Genomic DNA, 2,655 nt, shown 5'->3' with positions numbered 1-2,655 from the left:
ATATAATGCATATCAAAATGTGACGTATATAATGGTCTAGCACATTCAAATTGAAAGTTCATCAGTTGAGTGCATTAGTTGGGTGGTTGCCACTATCAAAATTAATTAAGCTAACTTCATTCTCACATTAAAAATAAAATCTAATTCCTCTCTATCTATAACCCGATGTCATTTAGATCCAAATTCATACTATGCATAAATAAAAATGTTCCACAAAAAGGAATTGAATCTTCCCTCCCTCGGTGATTATGTCATGACTTGAAGTAAAATTATTAATAACAGAATACAGATTAAACTAAAGGGTTTTAATGCAAAAATGCATACACCATTAGGTATTTCTAGAAGTATACATCATGTCTACCGTTCATTCAAGAACATGCACAATTATTTAATTAAATATACTAACTTGTTCCCATTCTCATCAAATATATGCAGATATAAAACACGGCAGCAGCAGCAGCAGTAGCAGTAGCAGTAGCAGTAACAGCAGCAGCAGCAGCAGTAACAGTAGCAATAACAACACGTGTAACCGAGTTCTGAATGGCTGCCTCAAGTCTTGTCTCAATACCCTTGATTGAGTTCTGAATGTTTGCTTCAATTCTTGTCTCAATACCCTTGATCGAGTTCTCAATCGATGATTCAATTCTTGACTCCAAACCCCTGAATTGAATCTGTGGAAGTCCAGAACCATCAACAGCATGGCCAATTTCTTTTGCATTTCCCACATGGATTTCTTGATGTGGACACTTCTCAACAAAAGGACCATTTACTCTTGCATTTTCCATGTTTGTTTCCTGATGTATAGACTCCTCAAGTAAATGGGTATTCTCCCCTTGGGTTTCTTCTCGCAGAGATCTTTTAGCCTTATTTTCCATATGCTTAGGGCTTGTAGTAAAATTAGGTTTTGTATTCTCCCCATGGGTTTCTTCTTGCAGAGACTGTTTAGCTTTATTTTCCATATGCTTAGGTTTTGCAACAAAGTTAAGGTTTACATCATTTATAGCAGAATTTTTCGTAAATTCAGAGCCTTCAGCAAAATTAGCCTTTATAGCCCTATTTTCTCTATTTTTGAGGTTTTTGGCAGAATCAGGATTTAAAGTGTCTTCTCTTGGGGAGCTAGAGTTTTCAGCGGAATTAGAACCTCTGGCCTCCATCTCATTAGGCCTCGAGCTCTCGGTCCCCTTTTCTTTAGGATTAAGGCCTTCAGATTCGATGGTGCCCCAGAGATTTTCCCACAACAAAAACATGGTGTGTTGGTGGGCAGTCTGTATCACTAACTTGCCCTCTTTCCTTTTCTTAACCATAGACCGGAATTTTTTCTTCATGTTCTTCATCTTCTCATATAGCTTAGAATTACTCACCTCAAGCTCAAGCTGCTCCCTCACCCGTTGGTAAAATGCTGCCCTGTTAACCTTTCCATGTGGCGTGCGCGTGTCCAAAATGGCATTCATCAGGCATATCTCCTGATCGTTGGACCATCTCCTCACATAAATCGGTGATTTACTAGGTGGCCTGCCCTCAGAGCGCTTCGACCTGCGGACCTTGCTACCTCCGTCTGGGCTCAGCTTCGCATCATCAATGGCTGGCTGCGAAGTTCCTATCGCTTTGTCCTTCACTTGCACCTGCACTTCTTCTAAATTCCGAGCCTCAAAGTTAAGGTTCACCTCAGAATCAAGGTTTACAGCATTTATAGCAGAGTTTTCTCTAAATTCCGAGCCTCCAGCAAAACTAGCGCTTATAGCCCTATTTTCTCTATTTTTGAGGTTTTTGGCAGAATCAGGATTTAAAGTGTTTTCTCTTGGGAAGCTAGAGTTTTGAGCAGAATTAGAATTTTTGCCTTCCATCTCATTAGGCCTCAAGCTCAGAGTCTCCTTTTCTTTAGGATTAGACTTTCCAGATTCGACGGTGCCCCAGAGGTTTTCCCACAACAAAAACATGCTGTGTTGGTGAGCAGTCTGTATCTAAACCACCCTCTTTCTTTTTCTTAACCATGGACTCAAATTTTTTCTTCATGTCCTTCATCTTCTCATATAATTTATAATTACTAACCTCAAGTTGGAGCTGCTCCCTCGCCTGTTGATAAAATGCTGCCCTGTTAATCTTCCCATGTGGCGTGCGCGTGTCCAAAATGGCGTTCATCAGGCATATCTCCTGATCGTTGGACCATCTCCTCACATAAATTGGTGATTTACTCGGCGACCTGCTCTCAAAGCGCTTCAACCTACGAACCCTGCTGCCTCCGTCTGGGCTCAGCTTCGCATCATCAATAGCCGGCTGCGAATTCCCTATTGCTTTGTCCTTAAAATATGTTTGCACCTGCACTTCTTCTAAATCGACGACCTCAAATTTCTGTACTGAACTCCCTTTCTTTCTTTTCACTGAACCCTGAAGCTCATTGTCATTTACCCTGACTCTCTTGTAATTGGAAGAATTCTCTCGTGAAGACAAATAATCCTCCTCCATTTGAAGCTTTCTTTTGGCCGAAGAAGAGACTCTGTTTCGAGGCATTCCTGAAGGTCGCTATCGAAATGGATTCGAATTTCATCTCTCAGACTGTTATGCGAACTCATCAGAGAACACGCATTGAATTCGAATCCGTCTTGCACAATAATAGAGATCCCGTAGGATGTACCCTGTGTACTGTTGGGAATGTGA

The 2,655-nt window shown here is 41.1% G+C and overlaps 1 protein-coding gene across 1 annotated transcript; it reads right to left on the bottom strand.

Annotated features, from left to right (window-relative positions):
* Positions 1–239: 239 nt before the first annotated feature.
* LOC131856288 (uncharacterized) lies at positions 240–1,978 on the bottom strand. The gene has a single exon (XM_059207856.1). The coding sequence runs from the start codon at positions 1,935–1,937 to the stop codon at positions 402–404; it is 1,536 nt and encodes a 511-aa protein (XP_059063839.1). The 5' UTR covers positions 1,938–1,978; the 3' UTR covers positions 240–401.
* Between the last annotated feature and the right edge of the window lie 677 nt (positions 1,979–2,655).

The sequence above is a fragment of the Cryptomeria japonica genome, chromosome 7 (genome assembly GCF_030272615.1).
Source record: "Cryptomeria japonica chromosome 7, Sugi_1.0, whole genome shotgun sequence".
Classification (NCBI taxonomy): domain Eukaryota; kingdom Viridiplantae; phylum Streptophyta; class Pinopsida; order Cupressales; family Cupressaceae; genus Cryptomeria; species Cryptomeria japonica.
Note: the sequence above shows the minus strand (reverse complement) of the source record. Positions and strands in the feature narration are given on the sequence as shown.